The sequence below is a fragment of the Perca fluviatilis genome, chromosome 20 (assembly GCF_010015445.1).
Source record: "Perca fluviatilis chromosome 20, GENO_Pfluv_1.0, whole genome shotgun sequence".
NCBI lineage: Eukaryota > Metazoa > Chordata > Actinopteri > Perciformes > Percidae > Perca > Perca fluviatilis.
This window is the reverse complement of record NC_053131.1, coordinates 19,385,902-19,409,927: the sequence shown is the minus strand read 5'-3', so window position 1 is coordinate 19,409,927 and position 24,026 is coordinate 19,385,902. Positions and strand designations below refer to the sequence as shown.

The window sequence follows — 24,026 nt, the reverse complement described above, 5'->3', positions numbered from 1 at the left end:
AAGTCCCTACGGACTAAGCTACCGCCACCCCCAGCATGCTTCATTATAAGGATAGAGACCTAATCTGATAACAAACCAGGCCTGTTTAAAAAAAAAACAGTACAATTATATCAGCAAAGCCATTTACTGGATAGAACAATCTGATAAGAGACTTAAGAAACCAGTTGTCTACAAAACTGACTGCTGTGTGCCACAGATGCTCCATCATCTCTGAAGTAAACCATCATCCTTCATCTTGTCATTGTGCTTTTGAAAGGAGAATGGGCCACCTGCCACTTTCAGGACAGGCAACTGGTGGAGATAGTTTGATTGATTGTCTTTGAGAACATCACAGGTCTTCAGAAGGGTTAACAGATACATGGTATTTCGCTTGAAGTCCATTTCAAAGAGAGGAAGTAAAAAGGAGGAAATTCAGTTTACACACATGGATGTTTGTTTATAGCTTTGCAGCCCCCTCATCAGAATTATATAAATAGATTTTTTTTAAATGACATTAGTCAGTTCATATGTGGTCTCTTGCTTTAACTGTGTACTTGCTTGTTCTCTTCAGATTGTACAATCAATATTTTAGGTTCATCCGCAGCCATTTAACTAAAAACTGCTAAAATAATTTTGAGGTACCTGTACTCAATTTATATTTTCACTTTTTTGCTAGTTTATACTACTTTGAACCATGTGATTTGCGCATCCTGCCTAGCTTTCATTTTAGACGGTCACATTGTACATATCTTTGAATTAAAAAAATAAACAAAAATGTTCCTTGTCTATGCACCATTACACCAAAGCAAATTCCTTGCATGTGAAAACCTACTTGGCAAAAAAACAAAATCTGATTTCACAGGGAAATATTTAATTTAATTTCAATATTATCTCCTGATAGCTATAGTTACTTGCTTAGCATATTAAGATTTTACATACAAAATGTGATCAGGTTAAAAACTGGATTTTATTATAATAAATGGATTTTTACAGATTAAACTATCTACATCCTGGCAACCAACATAAAAGTACTTCCTAAATGTAATGCGTCAATAATGATAAAAACACTGAGCATAATTACCACTTACACTGTTGTTACTGCAGCACATTCTGCTGATTGTACTTCTGTTTCTATAGTGTAGTATAATCTTCCACAGCTGAAAGTTTCCCTAAATATTAAACTCACTTTCTCAATCAATTCCATAAAGTGTCTGTGATCATGGCACACGTTAAAGGCTGGGTTATTTGTTTTAAACTCTCTTTTATGTCATTTTCTAGAGTACATTCATGCATCAATAATTTTTAGGATATATTCTTCCAAAATATTTTAATCTGATTTCTTACTAACATCTCATTCCCGTCACCACTGTGTTAGAGATAGTAATGTCTTTGTTTCCTGTAAAAGGGAAAATCCATCCTGAAACATGTATTATTCAAAAGCACTGGGATAGTTTCCTCATTGTCTGAACTAGGGTCTCCCTGTTGGTTTTTCTAGTAACAAGGAGCTCTGTTCAGCAGCTGCACAGGGATTACAGACACATGTAGGTTTTCTTTACGTTTTTCTAAATGCAATCCTTCAGTAAAATTGACACAAACTCAAGTCCAGAAATAGATAAAACATTTATTTTATTCATGAAAAACAAAACTACATAATTTTTTTCATACTGTACATCTACAATTTGTCATTTGGAGAAGATCTTTAGGAGGGTTTCTCCAGTCGGACTGTACAGACAGTTTTCTAATGCTAATTCTCTACAACAGAATACTCTGACATTAGCCGTTTTTTCCCCCCTTATTGATCAGAAACAGTAATCACTTTGCATTGAAATCATGAATCAGCCCATATTATGCTTTGTAAATGAATTTAAATACAGTGTGACAATGATTCTGAAACGTGGTAATCCAACATCCTAACAGCATCAACAATTCCAACAGTGTAAGGCCCTGGGTGTGAGTAATTGTGTTCATCCACAGCAAACCACTTCGTACAGTCTTTAGCGATTGCCATTTCTCAGTTTGGATTATTTGTACAGGGCGTTGAAGGCTCGTCCAATAATGAGCCGGCGAATTTCACTTGTGCCTGCGCCGATTTCATACAGCTTTGCATCACGCAAGAATCGACCCATGGGGTAGTCGTTGATGTAGCCATTCCCACCTGTTGACAAGTGGCACATAGATTCAAGTTGGTGTGCAGTAACGCAGCGGGTTGCTTTAGAGTTAAGTGCACATACTGCAGAAATAAAATGTGCACTAAATTGTCTTTGTCAGTTGCTACTGATAAAACTTGCGTTTCATGCTGATAAGTCCACCAATATGTATTTTGCACCTGAAGTATAGTTGTAGTATGTAGTATATGATGTATGATATATGATGCAGTATAAAATATGAGGAAAAAAAACATTCACACTTGATTAACTTGACATGGTCATTTGTTTGCATAATGACACCATTCTGTGTACAAAATACTATACAATTAAAGCCTTTAGTGGGAAAAACAAGGTGATAATATGTCATGTGCACTCAGTTTCATCAAAGCTTGGCATGAGGTGAAAATGGCAACCGGCAATATCACATGATCACAAAGAGGCACATTCTGGAAAGCACTTCATGACTGTTAAACATTCTTATTAAAATGAAGCTTATGAAAAGGAGTTCAATCAGGAAGACCGCTCCATTCTTTCTCCTCTATACCTCAATTCATCACACACACAAACAAGTTTAAAATCAAAGAGGTAACTTCCTCCATGTTCACACTATGCAGTCGAGTAAGCCTCCTCTCTCTTATCGTCACTGCAGCCACAACATCAAACCACCTTCACACCAGCAACTAGACCCCATCCTTAGGAGGTTAATAAACCCATCAGAATGATCAGAATCTAATTTCTATGTTACATCAGCAATGCTTTCTTGTCCATAAAATAGATTATCTTCCTGACTGAAATAACTTAATTCCCAATTGACAGTACTGTATATATTTTATTTTAAGGTTTTCATTTGAGCCACTCGGTTTCTTGGCACTTACCCAAACACTGAATGCCATCCAAAGCAACCTGAGTGGCATTCTCCGCAGCATACAGGATCACTCCAGCACAGTCCTGCAACGACAACAAAAGTCAACACAGCCACTGTGTGCAGCGGTGGGGGGGAAAAAATTACAATTTAACAACAATTTAAGAAAGAGTAAAATAGGACGCTGGCTTGGGGAGTGACAACAGAATTAAACATCTTTCATTCTTCATAGGGTTCCATCATGTTAAGTTTGAGGCATTTTAACTTTTATGCAAAATAGAATCAATTTAACAATACTTTACCACATATGAAAAGTCAAACACATACATAACTACCATCTGGCACTATGAAATTTGATAGGTCACTGATAAGATTTCTTTTCCCGAAACTCTTCAAATCATTTTCTGAAATTACAAACAGTTTTGGAAGTTTTGACAGCTCGGAAAAGCTAGCTCAAAATTTTGCAAATGGTATGCAGTGGGTTGGCATTAAACCCGTTAAACACGCCATTTCAAAGATGTATTTAACACCGTTCTAGGAGATCAATTTAGATAATTAAAAAAAAATAGAAATTTTAATTTAATGCATCAATGCAATATAAAAAATACCTAGAATTACTGGCATGCGGTTTTATGCCTCCGCCAACCAGTGAATTTGCAGTTTACATCATGACTGTCCACACTTCTACAATATATGTAGTGAAGGCTTTGAAGGAATTTAATAAAAAGGTATGGAAAGGGAGGTAAAAGGTGTATTTTGTAATAATTAGCATAAGAATTCTTGAGTTATGGCCAAAGCATGTTTTATGAGGTCACAGTGACCTTGACCATTGACCACCAAATTCTGACCGGTTCATCCTTGAGTCCAAGTGAGCGTTTGGGTCAAATCTGAAGAAATTCCCTCAAGGCGTTCCTGAGATATCGCGTTCACAAGAGTAAGATGGACAACCCGAAAACATTGTTTTAAGTTGTAGAAAGAAAAATTCACACAGATGCATTGATATATGGTCCAAATGGGGGAAAAAACTTTCGAAGCAAACTTTAAATAATCTTTTGTCTAAACAGGAGTAGATAAAAAAATTAAATAAAAATGCTCTCACCATTGCACTGTAGTGTCCTTTGTCACAAGCCCGGGCGACATTGTACACATACTGCCGACAGGAGCTCAGCCTGGTGTACATGTCAGCCATCTTGCCTTGCATTAGCTGCAAACATATTAACATAAAGCATTATAGAAATTTCACTCAAAAGTCAACTTACAGTTTTAAGTTGCCAGCTTCACACCAAAAGGTATTACATTTTACAAAGCATACATCAAACACTACTTGTATAAAGTGAAGACTGAAGGTCAAACCTGAAAGTGTCCAATCTTTTGTCCGAAAGCTTCTCTGACGTGCAGGTAGGGAACAGCGTAGTCCAAAACAGCCTGCATGATGCTGAAAAGTAATGCTAATGTTTAAGACTGCTGAACATTTTAAAACAAGTCTCAGATAATAGGACATTTATATTTAACGGCTCACATAATGGAAATTGCAGGGTGCCAAAAACTAAAAACAGGGTTTCTGCAGGTTTCACCAAGTCAAATGTAAGACTTTTTAAGACCATTTTCATTATTCTATGAGCATTAGAGGTAGCGTTACATGGACATAGGAAAATTAAGACCCGTTTAAAATTATTTAAGACCTAAAACACAATACTAAAGCAAATTTAAGACTTTTTAAGGCCTAACATTTAGATTTTTGAAATGTTAAACTTTTTAAGACCCCCCAAAAAAGTGAACATTAATTTTGATATCCGTCATGTAGTTTCCCTGGATTAAGGGCCCTATTTTAACGATCTGAAACGCAAGTATGAAACACAAAACGCAAGTAGTTTTGTGGGTGGATCTCTGGCGCTGTTGCTATTATACCGGCGGGATAAATGAGTCTTGCGCCCGAAGCAAATCTTAAATGGGTTGGTCTGAAGTAGCTAGGTGTGGTTTGGGCGTAACGTGAAAATAACCAATCAGAGCGTCATCTTTCATTCCCTTTAAGAGCAGGCGCGCTTGTTCCATGGCGGATTGCTATTATGACGGCGGATTTGCCTGGCGCACGCCAGCGGGAGCTGTCCGGGATGCGGCAAAGTAATAAATGCCCGTCTTGGCCGGGTGGCGATGTTGCTGCGGCCTCTCAGGCGTATCTCCTCAAGTCTGGAGAGGATTGCTGCAGCCATGGAGCGTGGGCCTCCAAACGCACCACCTGCACCTGTTGTGCCCCTTCCTCCTCCCCCCCACTCCATCTCCGTCCACCCGCTCCATCAGGAGCGCATCGCGCATTACTCCCGGACCAGATCCCGCCGGAGTGTCCAATCCCACCGTAGTTCAACATCACGTCTCCTTAAGTCCTCTAATATTTCCTCATTTATGTCATCAACACATCCATGATTCATGGAAATGTTGTGTAAAACACAACAAGGCACAAAGAATGCTGTGACTTTTTGAGGACTGTACTGTAAAGTGCCTCCTGATCTATTCAAACACATGAAGCGCATTTTCAGTAATATTTTTCTTTGTAATTATGTATGGTTTTCAAAAATGGGAACTGCTGTAGATGAGAGAAGTGTATGCGCGTTGTGCACACGCTACATTATGGCCAAGCATTCGTCCCTAAAATAGCATCTGTATAACGCGCCACTGACTTTAGACCAGGTTTTTCCTGGTCAGTGGCGGAATTGTTTTCTGAAACTGCAAAATAGGACCACGTAACGTTTGCGCCTGAACACGCCTCCTCTTTTCGCTGAACCGCCCCCTGGAGCGCAAATAAATTCCCTAATTTACCGACGTGCGACTGTGGAGGGAAAAGTCCGCTGTGCGTCGGGTGTAAAATAGGAATGATACATGCGTCGGTGTACAAAGGCAATTGCGCTGAGTGCAAGATAGGGCCCTTAGTCTTCTAAGTTGATCATTATTTGAATGCCAGCGGTGTGAGTTTGTCCAGCAATCATGCTGTCCATCAGGTTTGTGTGAACATCTTTAAAACTGCTTTTCTGTTGCCAATATGTAACACTGTATTTGATAAGCACTTGGAACAAAGCAACAATGATTAATTTCTCACTTTAGAAACATTTCTAAGCATTCCAGAAATACAAGATGAAAATGTTAACACTGTTTTTTACCATTGTAGATAAATGTTAACTTACACATTCAAACTAAATGGGTCAGTAGTTTTTGTTTTGGATGCAAGCAAGCCACAAAGTCTGACCAGCAGACACAAACTATTTCCTCAAAAAACCCAAAGCAGAGTTATGAGATACGATATATTTACTGTAATGCTGATTTATATACTGTACTTTGCTATATATTATCCTATATTTAATTTTTATTAAATGTTACACTATACTCCTATACTAATATGTAAAAACTGATACGATATGTGATATTCTATGTTATATTGCTCTACTACTATATTAGGTCTACTACTGTATCACTACATTTCACCTTGTACTACATCTTAGATGCCATACTATATTATACTGTACTATATTATATGGTTTAACATATACTATATTTCTATTATAATTATTGATTAATACAGACAAAGATTTTGTATCATTATTTCATCATATTATACATTAGTCCGGTGTACGGCGTTTACATATACTGGACTTGCTGAGTCGGTCGTTTTTAATAATACCACTGTCACTTTATCCTTGTAATGTTTGTCTTTGATCTTTTAGAGTTTCTATTTATTTTTTTTACATCTATTCTTATTTTAGTTTTATATACCTTTTATTTTCTTTATTCATCTGTATTTATTTCTGTCCTTTTACTGCTACAACAACAACAACAACAACAACAACAACAACTAAATTTTCCCTCTGGGGATCAATAAAGGCTTATCTTATCGCATCTTATATTCAAAACCAAAAGGTCAGATTAATAAGCAATTATTTAGGGTAATAAACTGAGTGAGTAAGTGCACTACAGCACTGAGCACCATGCAAAACAGTTTAATTCAAGCTTATTTCTGATATGAACTTACCCAATAGGGCCTGAGGAAAGCACCAGCCTCTCCAGATCTAAGCCGCTCATCATCACATAAACACCTTTGTTCAACGGACCAAGTACGTTCTCCTCTACAAAAAAAGAAAATCTCAATCAGATGATCAGATTTGGCTCAAAGAAATGAGCCAAGAACCAATGATCTATGGGAGTGTCCTGTTTTACATAAGTCCACGTATATGCACATTAGAGGGTGACAATTTTCCAGGACTCCAGCTGGTCACGGTTTTGCCGCGGGAGTCAATTTCACTGTTGAAACGGTAATGATGGGAGTATTTTCGTGGGCTCGGGATGGGAGCGACAATTGATTCCCGGGTCACCCTCTAACGCACACACCTGGTATTTTGCAGTCTTCAAAGATAAGCTCGCAGGTACTGGAGCCCCTCATGCCCAGTTTGTCTAGCTTCTGTGCCGTGGAGAATCCAGGCATTCCCTACAAAACACACACATGTGCAAAAACTTATTTTAGTTGCTATGATTCATGCTACTTTTGCATAATTTGGTATTATATTAATTCAAATGCAATACCCAGAACAGACCGAAACATGTAAAAACACCACGTCCCGAGCCACAAGTAAATCCCGAGACCGAGAAGAACAGGTCTCTATTCAACTGGATTTACCTTTTCAACAACGAAAGCTGTGATGCCTCTTTGATGGGCCTCGGGATCTGTCTTTGCATAAACAATAAGGACATCGGCATCTGGCCCATTTGTGATCCAGAACTTGTTGCCATTCAGAACATAGTAGTCGCCTGCAGAAAAATACAAAGTCAAAATAGAAATGAAGTGGAACTAAAACTGATTTTAAAACCATTTCTCTGGATCCATGGTCACATCTTAAAATTATATTCAAAGGTTAAAAGAGAGATGGTGGGAGTGCAGAACTGCGATTGTGGTTAGTTAATTGTTATTTGATCGTGAACGATTTTGGGCTGCATCTCAACAATTTCTGTCATCCTGGAAACATCTCAGTCCCTCTGGTTAAACCAGAACAAATCATACACTATCATTAAAATAAATCACGTTTTGAGCATTCAACTTTATCTCCTGCATTCTCATGAAATATTTCTGCATCAATTTATGGTGGAAACGTATTTATGCATGTAAGGGAAAACACAGGATCAAGTTTAAATGAATACATTAATTTCCAATAATTTATAAACCCCTGGACTTTAGTAGCTAATCTGTGTTTCAGCAAGATTTCTGCTCGTTAAAAAAATTCTGCACATTCAAAATATGACGTATCCCATTTGTGATCTCTGAGATTTGTAGAATAGTTGTAATATTTTGAGGAAAGAAAAGTCATAATATTACGAGAATAAAGTCTAATTTAATGAGAATTAAGTTATAATATTTTAAGAAAAAAAATCCACCTGCTCCAATAGTCTGCTGTGCATTACGTTATTGCTCTGCTGATGTGGTAGTATCTCATTCAGACCGACTGACAAACACAGAGCCTTGTTTATGACTCTGGTCTCTAATTGAGATAAAGTTTAGGGAAGCGGCTGAACGCTGCTCTTCATCACAGCATGCAGACACTACACTTTATGATAGTTTATTAGCGGAGGAAATAAAGCTCCAAAAAACAGCCTAAATAGTTTACTCTTATCAGGCTATTTAGCTTGTCAGAGAGGTGATGTGACATGAGATGGCGTTAACATATACACAGGATACACTGTCTGTCAGAGGATAGGTCTGTGGTCTTGCAGGACTGAAGGGTTAACAGGTTTTAAGTTTTCACCTTGCTGCCATGTTGACCATCCAACACACACATGCCACCTTGCTGAGTAAGAGTACCTTGACAAATGCAATATTCAATGTGAAAAGGGTTACATTAATAATTAATGATCAGCAGCACAGCAACCACAGCATATCTAGCAATATTTAATGACGACACATTTTAGATGGCAGGCCTATACTGTAAACATGCATGAGTAGAAATATATGAACTAAAAGATAAGATGTCAAGTGCTGCAGAAGCACAAAGCCAGAAATAAGTGCAGATAAATCGAAAAGAGTAAGAAATAACTAGAAGTATATAAACTACAAATATGAATAAAAGTGAAAACAACACAAGTATAGAAAAAGCACAATATAGAATGACTTAAAGTAACACTAATGCACAGGGTGTCCTACCTTGCTTTTTAGCTTTGAGTTTCATAGCTACAACATCAGAGCCGGCATTGGGCTCACTCATGGCCAGGGCTCCTACATGCTCTCCTGTCAATAACTGGCAAAAAGGAAAGACTGTGATGAAGAATTTTTATTTTATTTTTTTTATTAATTCCATATTAGTTTGTAGTTTTATGTGTGTTTTAAACAGTTATTTTTTTAAAGTATTTTCGTCCTGACCTTTGGCAAGTACTTCTCCTTCTGTTTCTCGCTGCCGTGGCGTACCATCTGGTTGACACAGAGGTTAGAGTGGGCACCATAACTGAGACCAATGGCTGCTGACACTCGTGACATTTCCTCCATCACAATGACATGATCGAGGTAGCCCAATCCTGTGCCCCCATACTCCACTGAAAAGAGATGTAGAGAGTTAATAAAAAATAAACGAGAAGACCAGCTTCCTATAAGTAGCTGTAATGCAACTACTTCTAAATATAGAATGACTGTTTTTTCTCCAGTTGTCTTACCTGGAGCAGTGATCCCAAGGAGTCCCATCTCCCCCATGTCTTTCCAATAATCCTGGTGGAGAGACGACACAAAATGTAACCACAACAGAAATCCTGCTCTAGGTTTGAAGGCAAATGTACATGCGGAAAATACACAACTCCCATATGAGACACAGCACAGCAGGGGTGTGGATCATATTCACAACACTGCTACCACTTTCTGAACTATTTAACTCAATCAGGAAACTACGGGTACGGTGCACAATGGAACTTTTCAACTCACCCGCATTCCTGGAAATTCATTTGTCTTGTCGATCTCGTCAGCTTGAGGTGCAAGCTTTTCTGCACAGAATTTACGAACTGTCTGCCTGAGCTGTGCAAAAGACATGACACAAACAGACTTTAAAATAACCCACTCATATATGTCATTATTTTATTAAAAGCACTGAAAAATTAGCAAACAGGCATTAGTTACCATGTTCCGCCTTCATTTGACTGCATGGCAGACTGAGATATAGATACAGATAGAGATATAGAAGTGTGCTGTTTGAGTTACAGGTGAATGTGCTAATATATTTTATAATAATGCAGAAATCTGTTAACTGACTTTACAGGCATATTCAATTTCATAATACCCAGAATTAGAGGACAGACACTTTCACCCAATCAAATCCTTTATATAAACCCCACCCCTGTCCTCCTCACAGTGTCCAGGCTCTCTCACTTGGTCCAAAGTAATTGACCAGCTGTCCCCTTGCGTTTAGTTGATAGATACATCTGGAGTAGAAATTATGTCAATGTTGAATGAGCCTTTCACCCCTTACCTGACGTTCTATTATGATGACCTGAAGTTAGCTGGCAGCGTTGTAGCTAGCAGGGCTAATTGTGGTAAATCAAGCAGGTTACGCTTAAAAAACTGCCCCATTGTGAAGCCATTAGTGCCACTTGTTTAGTAATTAAATAAGAGCAAACTAAATTAATCTAGACTGACACTAGGTAACTTTGGCTGTCAATAGCGAAACAACTGTTTACTAGGTGGCGTTAGCTTAGCTGGGTCGGCTAATATCAAGGTCTCGTTATGTCATAACGTGCACAGCGTCCTAAATAACGTGTTCTTTTGTCCGTAAAATGTATTAAACCATACTATACTTTATCTTTGTTTAATTAGACTTTAGGCCTTTTTGTTTTTACTGCCAGCTGTTGTCTGCGCAGATAAGTGAACTTTGTCCTGCTCGTTAGATAACCTGTATCTGGTCGTCGGTGAGTCCGTTCACCACATCGTCCACCGGGATGGAAGCTCCGGCGCATCCTCTCCTAGCCACCGCGGGGAAGGACAACCTGGAGCCGAGGCGGAGAGCGTTTCTGACGGCCAACATGGTCTTGCTTGCAGACCGACAGGTTAAAGGAGAGAAATTAACCAAAAGACGACACGCTCTCACCTTGGGATAGCTGCCCCTCAGCAGAGACAAGTTTGAGAGGTCTCACTCTGACACTATTTTTCCAGTACCACAAACGTCTTCTTTTTCGTTTTGTTTAAATGGCGGGTGGCAACTAGCGTGGAGCATTACCGCCACCCAGAGGGTGGACCAGAGTTCCCTATTTCCCAAATAAAACAACAAAAAAACTAAACTACAACTTAATTAATAAAACTCTTCATTAATCCACTTTCTTAAAACAAAACAAGGCTTTATATTTTCCTTCTTCAATGCTAAATAAATTCTCAATATTTAATACTCCAACCCCGCACTTCTTCAGGTCCTTCTTTGGTTTATTCTTAGCCACATTCACATAACCCTGTAGGATGTTTCCCCATTGAGTGCATTATTTTATGTAACCCTGTGTGCCATAATTTCAATCTTGATACGATATTTTTTGCGTTACCACGATATTTATATATATATATATATATATACGCAAAAACGCAATATATATAGGTGACGTCCTTTGTTTCCTTAATTTAAAGCTTTTTTCTAAACAGTGATGCTATTTCTCCTTATTACAGTTTTTAGCTACACTTTTATTGAAAGCTAGCCTACATACACAATTCTGTCCTGTCTCAGAGTTTATTTAGCTATAGAGAATCCGCCATTTAATTCCCTTCGATTCCCCTGTGAGCTGGGATCTACATAAACCTGACTGCTGTCTGTACATGATGTAATCTGAATAGTGATTAATATATTTTATAGAGTAGCCCATATGTCTGTTTTGGGATTACCACAAACGTCATCCATCCACATGGACATGAACTCTTTTCTTTCTGCTTCTTGGTGCTTGGCAAACCAGTTTATTGACGCATTGTCGCCACCTACTGGGCTGGGATGTATATTAGTAGATCAGGCAACTGGCAGTTAAAATAAATAACCACACCAGTTTCTCTTCAAAAGTTGATTAAATTAGGATATACTGTATTTTGTGTCTCTTAGTGCATGGCACGAATAACCTCAATGACCTGCTGGACCTTCGTTCTTTGATTTATTTGCTTATATTTAGGTTAAAACACACACAATATCTCTCAGATGCATCCAGCTATCCTTACTGATCCATCAATCCTTTAATCTGTGTATTTGTATATGTATATGTTGTTGTATATGTCATCTGTCCTGAGATGGCATAGATTCTCTGGAGAAAGAGTTTGTCAGGAAGTGGCAAACTTAGCCTATACCACAGAGCGAAGGAAGAGGCCAGAGAGACAAGGAAAGGGAAGGGGAACTACAACAAACACAGGGCTCGGATGAAGATAGAGAAGAGATAAAAATGCTCATGCATTGTGTGTATTTATGTGGGCCTGCGTGTGTGCATGCAAGTGAGTTGAATGTGAAAAAGATAGGATGGAGGGTGGTGAACGCCAGAACACGAACGAACAGAGGAGGGACAACTTTCAGCTGAGACTTGAGGAGGAGATCACATTTTGGTCAGTCAAGGAAAGAAAGACCAAATTTCTCTATCATTTTGATGACAGAAAACATTTGTATGTATGCCATATATATTTAGAATGTGGAACTTTTCCTTTACTGAAAGCTACTTTCTTTCTCAAATTAGAAATTATATAAATGACATTCTGTATGGCTGTTAATCAATCTATTGTGAGCTGCTGGTATTTTTTGTGATTCTGTTTTTGATTTTGGGCTATTAAGTCTTTTTGTGTGAGTGCAGATTGTTCCTGTTTGTATTTATTTTTATTTGGGAACCGAAAAGTAAAAGAAAGAATAGAAACTGGTTATAATCTCCTGGTGATTTCCACATTGAGTAAATTTGGAAGTTACAGAAACAAAATGAGAGTTCAGACATATGAGAGCAAACTTTTTTTTATTGTATAGTACAGGACATGCTTGGACCACCAAGGATTTAAAACATTGTCGAAAAGTTAGGTCTTTACTTGACTGATTTCATAGTAGATTTGTATAAGATTAGATACTAAGATCATTTATACCTATATTAATCATTGTGACCTTTATGTTTTCTTGTCTTCTCTCTATGCCTTTACTCCTTCCTTGCCTTTGCAAAAAACACTCCAGTCAAGTCGTCCGTCCTCTTCCTCACTTTAAAGGAAATTCTTATAGGCGAATTATTTCATGCTGTTTCTTGTCAAGAGATCAAGAGCTGTCAGCAGTAAAATCGCTAAACCAGTAACCCCCCCAATGACAAGTTTTGTGTAATAAACCACAATTTGAAGTTTTGAACGTTGAAGCTTTAAAGGGAGGTTTATGCAGGTGTGCGTGTCTTTCAGAAGAAATATTTCGATGTAGCAACTAAAACATTGTTATCTCTTTTTGCATATTAGGCTACATGTGTGGCCGATTGGCATTTTGATTTAAAGGTATAGTTCCCGTAAAGTTTAGGGGCAGGTTGGTGTCGTATATCAGCGCAGAGAGTAAATTAAGGCTGTACCTACAAAACTGAACATGTCAGCTGGTTTATTTTTTCAGTCAGGAAGCTAGAAAGGCAATGCGGAAGATAATAAGCCTTGTAGCCTACAGTTGTGTAAGTGCGTGCGCCGGCGCGTGCGTGTAGAAGCGCGAGCCAAGCCACAGCCAGAGAGGGGTTCCCCTTTCCAACAGTATGCACAGAGGAGGGAGGCTGGCAGAGGCTTTTTAACGTGTGAAAACTCGATCAACAAACAACGAGGAAGTACCGCAGAGGATCGACTGAATACACAGACTTTCTCAAAGTGAAATGACCAGATTTGAAGGTTAAAGTGATTCGGCTTTGCGCCTCTCCTCGTGCGCTTTCACGACGGATTTAGGTCTCCAATGCCCAAAGAGTGCAGGAGAAAGAGCTCCAAGGAGTCCGTGCTCTCTGGGACTGGAATAAACGAGGGGCCGAGATTGGAGCGAAGAACAGCCGGGAAGGCATCCCACATTTGTGATGATCTCATTCGGAATGCCGCTCAAATCGCCCCGTCGTCCGCAACCGGAGTACCGACTGTGATGGATGCGCGCCGGCTACCGCAGGTCACCATCACTCCGGAGGGAGGCGGCTCCTCGCGGGAGATGCAGCAGGAGGACTGGGATGATGCTGTGGACGGTACCCTGCGCAGGAAACTGTCCAACTCCTCGATCTCCTCCACAGGGTCCTCTGCTGTGGAGTCCGAGGATGATTTACTCAGCGACAACGAAAGCAAAAGCAAAGGCATCATCACTTTAGAGCATCTGGTGGACAGTGGAGAGGTGAGTGAACGGCAAAGAGATACAGATCTAGTCATTACTTGAAGAGGGCCATTAAAGTGGGTCACTGGCAGGTTTACCAGCAAATCATGTCACTGTAGTTTATGTTATGTCCCGTTTCAGTGTATAAAATAATTCAAAAATGTTGCCTCCCTGTATACATTACTATAATGCATGACTAAATCAGCTACAGCAAATATCTTCCTAGATGGAGCATCCTGGGACAATTTCAAGTTCTTTATTGTCACGTGCGCAACAATTCTCAAACTCCTTCCAACAATGCTCTTACAAATATGTATAGAAAAGAAAATCACACAATTAAAATGAGAATCTAAGACATTGATTTATTGTTTTATTTGTTGTTTTATTGTTCTATGTACACATATTGTAAAAGAAAGGTCAGACTACCAAAAGTAAATAGAAATAAGACAACAAACCTAAAATAGAGGCATACAATACATAAATTAGTGCAGAAATATAGGAATACAATATAATGTATTTACAATAAAATAATATATTTGGTAGACAGCTGCACAATAATGAATATGAATAAAGTGTAATGTAAACAGGTTGTGTAGTAATGTAGTAAATGTATTATGTGTAATGAGATTTATTTGCCTGATGATGCAGGAGCGGATGTTTACTGACAAAACATTTCAATTTGCCATCTTTGAACCCCTGTGTATCTTTTCAAATCTGCATCACTATAATTACCCAGTTACAGTATGAAGAGCTGATGTTTTGAAAACAAGAAACAGTGAAGCACAGCAGCACATAAACAGCAGTCAGCAAACTACTTCCTCACAGAGGACCACCAATTACAGTGGTAGTATTTATGCAGAGTTAGTTAGTTGTTTTAAAGTCACATAAACATGTCTTATGAATTCTGCAGCAAAAAACTTTTTTTGTTGTTGTGGGAAATTAGTCACTTTTGCATTTCAGAAATTGTTTTTGTATCTGTTCTGCACTTATTTGTTTTGATCTGGGAAATGTCAGTTGTCAGATGCACCGGTCAAACCGGTCTTGTTGTTGTTAAAGATCATGTGAAACGTATGATTAAACAACCTCGAGATCCCTGTCAGAGAGCGCAGGATAATCTTTGAGAAAATTTGATTGTCCCTATTGAATCACATTAGCCCTCCGTATGTTTAATGGCTCATCAAAGCCTTTCACATTACCTTAATGATCCCAGGAGCTGTATGAACCCAAACCAACATGAAGAAACTGATTGTGTAAACTGCAAATAATCGTAAAGGCCACAAATTGGTGATGATTGGCTCATGATTCAATATTTCAAAAACCCAAACTGTTATTTTCTTAGTATTCTAAGTGGAATCTTTTATATCACTAAGCAATGTTTTGCAAAGGCTATTAAGTGGATAACTTATGCAAATGTTATGCGCATTAATAAAATACAAATTCATGTGTTCATTTCAGATCATGTTTTGTAACTGTAAGCCCTGACCTTTATCACTGTGCGTCCCTCCTTCAGCACACAGACTAGTTTTGAAGGATCGACCTTTAGTTAAATAGATGCTGAGGGTGGACATTTGTTTGACATTCTTGGCTGATAAAGCTTTTACTTGTGGCCGACAAGTCTCTTGCATTTGCAGGTTTTACTTGATCGTCAACACTTCATGGGATTTGTTGGGAAGCGTGAGCGTAGTGAGTCACCTCTTGGTTTCTGCATTAATAACATAATCTGGCTTTTGTCTACCCTGTCACCACATTAGTCTAAGGTTCATATTTTCATTGGGTGTGTGTGTATGTGTGTTTTATGTTGCCACCACATCACTTTGCCTTCTCCATACAAGGTCTGTAGCTGTCACATTATTTTAAACAGACTGAATACACATTGCCGGTTAAGCCTGTGTGTTCGTGTGCATGTGTGTAAGAGGGAGTTAAGTAACGTCCAGTCAAGGGAGGCTCAATATGAAGGCTTTCCCCAATAAAAGTCCAATCTAGCTCTTTTTGCTCTTTAAGACATCAATACTTCAAAATGGAAATATGTTGGCTGTGTCACCTCTGAAAATAGCTTCTGCCCCTTCAGCCCACACATCAGCCTCCGCACACACAGACACACACACAGTACAGCACAGGCTTACATTGTGAAATCATGTTTTTCTGTGGTCACTAGCAAGTTTAAGCCTTGGCCTTTGACATTTAACAGAGAACCACTTCAGGAAGTAAAAAAACACTTGTGTATCAGACAGTAATTAGTTTTTGATAGTTCACACTTTAATGCATGTACCGTATAGATAAATTCCTAGTAGTGCACAGCGAAGTGCTTTTTAATGGAAATGCAGCAGACGAGAGAACAGACAGACAGGTGGACAAACAGGCTCATCATTGAAACAGGAAAAATGTGATCATCATGCAGCGGTTTAAAACACATTAGCCCCTGAAGATGACAATGCAGCATAACATGGAAGGCATGAGTGAGTCACATCACTCACTGTTGTTCTCCTCAGTAAAATGCATTGTTGGAAACTGTAGAACTTTGCTTTCAGTAGTTTGTGTTTGCAGTGTTGCTAATGACTACTCTGACTGTTCACATAGGCTGATAGAATAGAATAGAAATAGGTTCCTTTTAATATGTGAGAGGGAATCAACTCTGTTAATATCTTTGTATTAAGTAGTGGTGGAAAAAAGTAACTATGCACATTTACTCAATGTTGAGGTACTTTTATTTGAATATTTCTATTTTCTGCCATTTTTTACTTCTGCTTCATTGCATTTAAAGAAAATATTGTACTTTTTATTCCCTGACAGCTGTGGTTACCAGTTAGTATCACAATTAAGATTTTACATTATGAAAACATAATAAGCTCATATATTTTAAAGGTTAAACCAGTGTTTCCCAACCTTTTTTGGCTTGTGATGCCTCATAAAATAAATAGTGTAGTTGGGGCCCATTCTCAACTTTCAGCTATAAGTTGTTTAGCAGTTCAAGGCTCAAAGAGGTAAACTTATGCAATATTTGACCAAGTAAAGTATCTGAATACTTCTTCCACCTCTGGTAGTATTCTCAGTATTTTTCCCAGTGTTATCAGTACAAACTGGCTGGGACAGAGTTGTGTGAATAACATGAACTTTCAAAGTCAGAATATGCGTTAAATATAAATATTTTCTGTAGAGCTGCAGGGTCGTTATGTTTACATCCAAGCTCAGAGTTCAGATCTAAGTTTCCATTCCCTCTCAAACTGTGGATAAGACATTAGACTCCTGACTTCTATAGTATTCTATTCTTTTTAGTCTTTTTGTTAATATACATAGGCACAAAATATTTTCACACATGTTGCACTGTCTGATTGTGTATGTGACAAATAAACATGATTTGATTTGACTCCACTTTATTTCAATCACAATGTAATCAACCGCTAACATGCTAAAAATATTCACGAGTAAGTAACTTGTTATTATCTGCCTGCGTTAACTGACAAGCCAATACAGTTTGAGACTTGCACCAATAAAACAAATGCTCGTTGGTGGAAGTCTAACACCTTCACAATGCGATATTATCAGTAAACAAGCAGCACCACAGTAAGTGAAGCATATCATCTGACATTTAAGAGAGACTTGGCTGGCTGCTGCAGAGCTTTGTGTTTTACTAACACGAGAGTCCCTGTTTCATATCCTGTTTCAATCAGATCACACAGAAATAAAATGACCTCTCCAAAGCCTAAAGATAAAATCTCTGAACATGTACTATATTTCTTTTCCAATGCCTGGGAGTTTATTTATTTGAAAGTATCGTATAGAAATATGATCCTGTCAGTGTTAAAGTCTGTCTTATTTGAGATATGGTCAGTTTTCTGGGGAGGGACTAAAACAGGCAGTTCTCCACAATTGTGAAGCACTACTGTGTCTCTGTGAAATACGCAAGCTGTCACTGTGTTTTTCTGTGTGTGTGTGCGTGCGTGCGTGCGTGCGTGCGTGCGTGCGTGCGTGTAGTGAGAGACAGAGAAAGAGAAAAAGGCGAGGGTGGTATGAGAAGTGTCCTCTAACAAACAACCATGAAATACTGAACATCTCTGCCAAAAAAAGATAATCACCCATCAGTCGTCTCTTTTTATGGGTCTTCAGTTGATACTTTGTTACAAACACTCATATGACACCAAAAAATGTCAGACATTGCTAACAAGCGAATGGGAGTTGAGAGGCCAGCAGCAAGGGCAGTGTCACCCTTGATTATTTGGTGTTAAACCTTCAGATTTAGCAATAAGATACGGCAACATGACCAAAGATGACAAATCATCCATGCTTTACTCAGTGTGACATTCTAAATCTTACTTGAATATAAAAGCCAAATAACCAGAAAATGTCTTTAGCTGTAAACTGATGTTAGAGAGTATATATTTTCTCTGTGAATCGAAGCCCATCACACCACCAAGCTGGAGATGCTGAATAGAGATGTTGAGTGCAGATATGAGTTTCCACAGAAATGGCATTTAACTGACCTAGATTGGAGGTTTCATGCAGTGTAAATCTGGCATCAGATTGACTGGGCAGAATTGCTTATTTGATAAGATTTCTATTCAGACAGTTTAGGGTGGACCAAGGTCAGCACAGATAGACCCAAACAACAATTCTGTTCTGTTCTATTATACTCACTTCTGTGTGTCTTCTTGCACTTCTTCTTCAGAGCAAGCCGTGGTGGAAGTTGAAGACAATCGTCAACTGGCCCTTCAGTGTTACGCAGAGGAGAAAACTGAACTGGGTTCAGCTAGCCGGGCATAAAGGTATGACCTGTTCAGATCATTGTTGAGTTGTTGTTGAACTTTTCTGGCAGCTTTATGGATTAAGAAAAAGGGAGAGGAAGAGGTCAGACACCGTCACCACACTGACAGGGATTAGAAACACTACTGTCATGGATGATTGATATTAGATCTGTTAGTTTCATTTAAACGCTATCTCCCTGCAAAAGACACAAACATTGAATTCAAAAGTATTAACTTGGCCGTGCTACATACAGGCACATTTCTGGACAGGGTAACAAAATCAGGGCATGTATCGTTTAATGTCTAGACCGTTTTTTTCACCCGTCCTGTTTGTGAATGCCTGAAATCCAAAGCATCGGTCTTCATCTCATCTCAGGTAACTTCAAAGCTGCAGATGAGGGCAACATCCTGAAGAAGTTTTCGGAAAACGAGATGCAGTGTTTCGAGAAGCTGAGGGATGACACACTGCTCCCGTTTGTGCCCGGATACCACGGCACTGTGGAAAAAGATGGAGAGTCTTTCCTTCATATGACTGACCTGCTGGTGAACTTTGACCTTCCCAATGTCATGGACTGCAAGATGGGAGTGAGGTAAGGAAGTAAGGTATTCATTTAATTACTAATAATAGATATTTAGCCATTTCTTTATCATTATAACCCAATTTTTTCATACATGTAACTGTGTCAAACAGTCTTTGTAGTTTATTTCTGCTACACTAATTTGAAATGATAATGTCAGACAATTTCCTTGTTTATCTACGTATTTTATGTGTATGCTAATATTTAATGCTCATGTTCTGTTGAAATGGATTGAGACACATTCAGACTGGTAACAGTACGTGCCGCCAAAAGCATTTTTGCTCTACAAGGGAACACCTGTTGTAACTGCAGGCTATATGCTTGGCTTCCTGCCACAGCGGGCGGAGTGTCTCACTGTATTATGAGCACAAGCACAAACACATATACACAAACATGCATGAATGCACACATGAATGTATACATGCACATGCCTGTGCAAGCACAGGAGTGCAGGTCTCTGAAAACGTTATTTCTGCTTCAACATACATTTGTGCACTAAAGTTACAGACACATGCATGACAACACATACTTGAACAAATCATTTTTATTGTCTATTAAGTGTGTGTGTCTGAATTTCTGAGGCCACACACACACAAACACACACACACACACACACACACACACACACACACACACACACACACACACACACACACACACACACTCAGGGTGTCCCTGGAGACTCCCCTTCGTCAAAAACACTCACAACCACAAAGTTGCAAAACCGCTAACTTGCACTAACACACTCAGACTTTCACACAGTTGAACGCTGCATGCTGGAGTCTCCTCTCAGCTTCCCTCTTCAGCACAGAGGAAGTGTAGCTCACAAACTGAAACTGAAATCCACATCTGTTTGCACATAACTGTCTGGTATAAATACGACAAGTGTGAATGTGCTAAAGTACTGTTCACCAGCAGAATTTAATACTTACACGGTATGATGCTGGTCACCTTTTCTGCATGAGTCAACACCATTAGAAAGGAACTCTCTTGGGCTTTTAGTGCAGCAAACTAAACAATAAGTCCTTTGTAAGTTAGCTATGCATCTTTCATCTTAAGAACGAAGGGTTTGAATGCAAGACAAACCCTGAAAGTAAACAAACTTTACTATTTACTTACATGCAGAGAACACTTTTGCCGGTAGTCTGTAAACATGCAACTCCTGCACCTGAAGGTGTTTTTCCTCCTGCTGTTTCAGGACGTACTTGGAGGAGGAGCTTGTTCGGGCGCGGGAACGACCCAAGCCGCGGGAAGACCTGTACAAAAAAATGGTGGAGGTGGACAGCGAAGGGCCGACTCCCCAGGAGCATTCCCAACAAGGCGTCACCAAGCCTCGCTACATGCAGTGGAGGGAGACCATGAGCTCCACCAACACCCTGGGCTTCAGGATAGAAGGGATAAAGGTAGACAAAGTGATATGGACACTATTAACATGTCATTAATTTACATATGCTATATATTAATAAAAATTCATTTATACAGTTAAACAAGACACTAAAAAGTAGAATGGAAAACATGACCAGCATGCATTTAATTATGTGAAAAAAGCACAGGAGCAGAGGCATTTAGCAAACAATTACAGGGATGAATTAAAGCTGCTCTACCTGATATCTTTACATTAACCATGGGACAAATGACTATGTGCAATATGAAGACTTGGTAGGGACTAAACCGAGCTAAATAGATAGATAGTAAATATTGGACTTACATTGATCAGGTGGCTAGAAACAAACTTGAAATAAATACTAATGTTGCTAATCTTGTCTGCTGGATGTGTAAAAAGGCTAACACGTTCGCCACATCATCTTCATCCGCTGAGGTTTCGTTTACAGCTTGTCCTGAAGTGGCCAAAAATAATTGAACTAAACTAGATTATGGCATGTCATTTTATTGTGTAACTTTTCCTCTCTTTTAGAAATGTGACGGTACGTGTCGGACTAACTTCAAGAAAACCAGATCGAAGCAGGATGTCATCAAGGTGTTCAAGGACTTTGTCGGAGGGAACGTCGACATCATAGTACGTTTCAATCAGTGATATATGCGGTTTTATTATTATTATTATTATTATTATTATTATTATTATTATTATTATTATTAAACCTTTATTTAACCAGATCCCATTGAGATTACAAAATCTGTTTTCCAAGGGAGCCCTGGAAAACATACATGCAAACATTAAAAACACATACAACAAGAGGCACAGTATCAGGATCTAGCTAGGGATAGCAATTACAAGCTCCAACTAAATTAGCCTCCAAACCCTTCACAAAATAAATAACAATGTAAATGCTCTTATTGGCATCAGCCTTTCAAGCTGTAAAACCGGCTGTGGGGACAGAGAACTTAAAGGCCTGTTTTCCCATTTCAGTGTGAACCCTAGGGACGGACAGTAAGAGGATTTCATTTGAGGGCAAACCATACTTACTAGGTTTTTGTAAGATATACCCACAACGATAGGAGGGGAGCAGACCAAGGATGGGCTTATAAATAAATTAGTACCAGTGAGTGAGTCTGTGAGAGGCTAATGAAAGCTGTATATTTATGCATGTATGGAAGCGCACAAAACATACTTTAGTGTGTACACAAGGCATGCATTACCTGAAAGACGACACAGACTACAAACACACCGCTTGAGTAAGCTCTCACATCTGTGTTCAGTGTTTGGACAAATATAAATTATTTGTATACTCGGCGTTCACATTGGGAAAAGGTTGCGGACAGTCTGGTGATGAATGAAAACAGCCTCCCAAGTGTTTGACCTGCACATAGCAAACATTCACTGCAAATAATACCGTTTGAGTTTTCTATTAGGGTGGGCGGTTCACAAATATACACACAGTCTCGACACCCTTATATGTTACAACTATAGCTTCTAATTAATGGATTCAGATTAGAATAGATTTGAAATTAAATCATGGGATTCAGGTAATGTTAGTATTTCACGATCCGCCCGTTTTATTTCTTGAAACAGAAGTCTTACCTGAGCAGACTGACGGAGATCCAGCAGGCCCTGAAGAAGTCAGAGTTCTTCAAGCAACACGAGGTGATGACTGATCCAAACACAAGTGACACATTACAGGAAGAAAAAACAAAGCGCTTAAATAAAGTGCTGCAGCAGGAGCTTCATCTGAAACACATTTCTCCAAAAGATGTACTTGGATTTTAATGATGTGGTGGATAGTGCTGTCTAACACAGTCACAAATAACTTCTGTTAACTATTTCAACTGATTATCCTTCACACTGTTTTAGTATGGACTTTTTTTTTTCTAATCAGAACATATTTTTGTTGTGTTTTGTCACCCATCTGTATGTATGCAGGGATGAATGAATAGAAGCAGAAGAAGGAAAAGTAAAAGCTAATATGTAACCCTTTCTGTTTTTCCATAGGTCATTGGCAGCTCACTCCTCTTTATCCATGACCACACGAGAAAGGCACAGGTCTGGATCATTGACTTTGGCAAGACCACGGCGTTACCAGAGGGCCAGACGTTAAACCATGACATTCCCTGGCAGGAAGGCAACCGGGAGGATGGCTACCTGTGGGGGCTGGAAAACCTCATCCACACTCTGGAGTCTGTAAGCAGTGAAGGGATGGGCGAAGATTATAAAGAAAATAGCCAAACTACAGAAACAGATGGTCAGTGACTTTGACTTGTAGATGCGTGAGAGGAGGTCAAACTATTATAATGGACACCACAGAGAGACACTTAGGGAGGTTTCATATATGTTGATTTGCTTTGGGTGCTTGGTGATAAATGTTAAAAAGAGTGCAGAAATAATACAAGAAAGAACACTTTGTGTAGCCCAAGAGGAGCTTTATAAAGCCACTGACAGAAAAGAAACGATAGACACTGAACAGAGAGGAGCAGAGGATTTGTCACTAGTTACTGAACGATTGAGAATGATCTGACACTAATTCAACTTCCTACAAAAGGAACAGAAGTGAAAGTGTAGGGATTCTGCATTTCAGTTTCAGGGACGAGGTGTTACATGTAAAGGAAATGCTCATGAAATTAAAGGTGAGCAATCTCAAGTCCGCACACCTCCTTATTAACATCTAACCCTCAGTTAAACCTGTAAGTGTAATATTAAAGGAGAAATTCTGTGCAGTGAAACTCACAGACCTCACAGTCATATGACTACAACACATAACACATTGTGAATATAGTTCTGCAGCATAATGGTTAGTGTGTATTATCGGTCACTGTTCTGACAAACTCATTTTTTGTATATCAATTTATATTTCTTTCACTGATTTTATTCCTGTAATCAAACTTGTAATTATTTTCATTTCTTTGTTATAACACTTTTTTTTGGTGTTGGTCAGAGATAATTGAAAATGTATATGGAATTAAAAAAAAAAGGCAAATACTGTTATTTTTTTTGTTTTCGATAGTAAAACACTATTGTGGTAGGT

General features: G+C 38.8%; 2 protein-coding genes across 3 annotated transcripts; one reads left to right on the top strand and one right to left on the bottom strand.

The window, feature by feature from the left end:
• Positions 1–1,582: 1,582 nt before the first annotated feature.
• Positions 1,583–11,176, bottom strand: ivd (isovaleryl-CoA dehydrogenase). 2 transcript variants are annotated; one of them, XM_039786728.1, is made up of 12 exons: positions 10,890–11,176; positions 9,929–10,018; positions 9,667–9,718; positions 9,380–9,549; positions 9,164–9,257; positions 7,649–7,779; positions 7,363–7,459; positions 7,007–7,100; positions 4,342–4,423; positions 4,088–4,192; positions 3,002–3,074; positions 1,583–2,134 (listed from the first exon to the last, which is right to left on the bottom strand). In XM_039786728.1, exons 1-12 carry the CDS (start codon positions 11,019–11,021, stop codon positions 2,001–2,003), a joined length of 1,254 nt encoding a protein of 417 aa, XP_039642662.1. In that variant the 5' UTR covers positions 11,022–11,176; the 3' UTR covers positions 1,583–2,000. The 2 variants fall into 2 exon arrangements, with proteins under 2 accessions (XP_039642662.1, XP_039642663.1); XM_039786729.1 differs by having other exon boundaries at positions 11,085–11,160.
• A 2,264-nt stretch (positions 11,177–13,440) lies between these two features.
• itpka (inositol-trisphosphate 3-kinase A) lies at positions 13,441–23,978 on the top strand. The gene is made up of 7 exons (XM_039785663.1): positions 13,441–14,312; positions 18,955–19,051; positions 19,407–19,620; positions 20,807–21,011; positions 21,524–21,625; positions 22,580–22,651; positions 22,997–23,978. The coding sequence occupies exons 1-7, from the start codon at positions 13,896–13,898 to the stop codon at positions 23,252–23,254; spliced, it is 1,365 nt and encodes a 454-aa protein (XP_039641597.1). The 5' UTR covers positions 13,441–13,895; the 3' UTR covers positions 23,255–23,978.
• The last annotated feature ends 48 nt before the right edge of the window (positions 23,979–24,026 follow it).